The following is a 2,529-nucleotide window of genomic DNA, read 5'->3' on the forward strand; positions in this document are numbered from 1 at the left end:
GATACTCACCCCTACTTGCAACGCCAGGTTAGTTTGTTTTAGGATGTTCTCTTCATTCTCATCTTCATTTTTACACTCCAGCAAGAGCGCCTCAGTCAACAAACCAGCTTCTCTTAGATAATCCCAGATCCAGTTTGAAATTCAGAAGTTGTAGCTGATGCTTTGGCAGCTTTTGCTCCTGAACTTTGGAACAGGTTACCTTTTCATTCATGGACTGCAAAGACTTTTGAATTGTTGCTCAATATCCGTTTCTATCCTTTGGGGTTTCATTGAAAACAGAGTTTGAGTTTCTCTCATAACAATTGTTATGGAGAATATTATGTTTTAGTTCTAAATTATTTTTTTTTCTTTCAATGCTTTGTTCTTATTGTTGTTATCTTGTTTTATTTACACAAAATTTACAGCACTTCATTCAACATCAGTTGTTTTTATGTGCTATACAGATAAATTGATACAAACATTAACAAGGCAATGGGATGACATAAAAAAAGAAACAAATCTCTAGTCATTATAAGAGGTTATATATGTTTTATAATGCAATATGTTAACAAATAAAGAGTATATTAGCAGCAAAAGTAGAGAAAATAATAACCCTAACATGTAAAGTGCACTGCAATCATATATTTTAAAATGCAACATAAAATACAGCAGCTGAAACTGTAATGTATTGCTAAATGTGATGATCGGTGCAGTACATTTAAAAACAGGATATCTAGGATTGAAATATATGACAAAACCAATTAAAATATGGTTAAAAACTGTGGGTTTAAAGAAAATTATTTTGAATCTGCCTAAAGGTTGCTATTTCTAAATGGTTTCATTCTCTTAATCTGACATGCAGCCTCACAGAAAATCGTAATCTATAGAAAGAAAAATGTGACTTCATTGATTTTTAGAGCCCATATGTCTTTATATTAAGCAAAGCCCCTGGTTTGTTGTAAGGATTTAAGTGGCTGATTTGTATCATTTTATTTTCCAGAGCCTCAGCTACACAATGCTGGGAGTTTTGATTAAAAATGGGTGGGGCTGCTCCTCTCTCTCTCTCTTTTCTTTTCCACTCTAAGTGAGTGACAAACCAAACCCACACTCCCATCCATCCTTTAGAGAGTCAGAGGAAGGCTAATAGACAAACCATTGATCAGAAATGCTTTTTGAGACCTTTGCTGCTAATAGATCTGAGTAACTGACACTTGTGCATGGATGATGAACTTGGTACATTGAAATGTTTGTTTGGTGCACATTTTTCTACTTTTACATGAAGAAATCCGGTTTTGCCTTTTTTTACTTAGTGAAAAATGTTCAAATAAATGATAACAGTAAAGTATCTACGATTCAGTTTTAATGATAACACGTCAAAGTGGGAGGGACAACAGGTGCCAGAAGGACTAAAATCATTTTTTTAAGTGTTAAAAAAGTCCCTATTATTATGAGGCAGTTCACCACTGCTTCATTTTAGTTTGAACATCTTAAATGTATCCGAAACCTTTGAACTATATTGAACAATTCAGATTTAATTCTGACTAAATATCATCCACCTCGAAAGGCTGCGCCTCCTTACCTGAGTCGGTGTAGCGCGGTCTGGCCAGGTCCCTGAAATAATAGATGAAATCCAGACAGTTGTCGTCCTGCACCTCTCCCTTTGAACAAAGGTCGGAGAGCAATTCCAGCGCCTTTCGACAAATCTCATCCTCTCTTTCTGCAGGCATTGCCTCCCAGCATCCTTCTAACGACTGCTCCTCTCTGCCACGCACACGCGCGCGCCCGCCTCACCACCGGCGTAAATACGCACGAGCGACAGCCAGAAAGAGCCAGGGATGGTTCCTGCGCGCCAGGCGCATCAGCTACAACTGCTGAAAGTCGATTTGAGCGAAGTTGGAGAAGGGTTTGAAAATAAAAGCGGGAGGTTTACGGTGATATGTGTAAAGTAAAAAATAAAATAAAATAAAATCTGCTTGTTTTTTTTTTTTTATTCAAAGTCCAAAGAGTAAGTAGGTCTCACTGTTCTGCGCCCTCTTTTCTTCCTCAATGCTTCTTCGTGTTCTTCTCTCAGGGTTGTTTTCTGAATTACCGTCTCCAGGCTTCAGCTGCGCCAGTCAAGGTCTCTTCTGAATGAAAGCATTTCTTTCACCCCGCACACTTATTTCTCAGAGCACTGAGAGATACAAAAGACGGACAGGAAGTTCAGCCTCCATCAACACTCCCTCCTCTTCCTCCTCCTTTACCAACACCATCACAAATGCATCCAAACTCCCCTTCACGCACACACACACAGCCACCTCCACACAGAGAGAAGCCCTGACAGAAAACACACCACTTCTTCCTTAACAGTGTAATAAAAACGTATTAATTCCTCTTTATAGATGTAATTCCACATTTAATTATGTAGCATATTTTAAGCATTCTTTTTTTGTCTGTTGAATAAGACCAGGTGTCTGTTGCCTTTTTAATTCTAAAATCATGTTTCCATCAGTCCTACTAACTAAAATGTGTTTAAAGATATCATTGAAAAAAATGATGCAACGTTTTTGG

At 37.8% G+C, this 2,529-nt stretch overlaps 1 protein-coding gene across 1 annotated transcript in view; it reads right to left on the minus strand.

Annotated features, from left to right (window-relative positions):
* The window catches only part of LOC107094896 (synaptotagmin-9-like), an 82,728-nt gene extending 80,549 nt beyond the window's left edge, over positions 1 to 2,179 (minus strand). The window contains exon 1 of the mRNA XM_015390787.1: positions 1,559 to 2,179. Coding sequence (XP_015246273.1) covers positions 1,559 to 1,706 — 148 coding nt within the window. The 5' untranslated portion in view covers positions 1,707 to 2,179. The remainder of the gene's footprint in view (positions 1 to 1,558) is intronic.
* Positions 2,180 to 2,529: the final 350 nt, after the last annotated feature.

The sequence above is a fragment of the Cyprinodon variegatus genome, unplaced genomic scaffold (genome assembly GCF_000732505.1).
Source record: "Cyprinodon variegatus isolate N-32 unplaced genomic scaffold, C_variegatus-1.0 Scaffold513, whole genome shotgun sequence".
NCBI classification, from domain to species: Eukaryota; Metazoa; Chordata; class Actinopteri; order Cyprinodontiformes; family Cyprinodontidae; genus Cyprinodon; species Cyprinodon variegatus.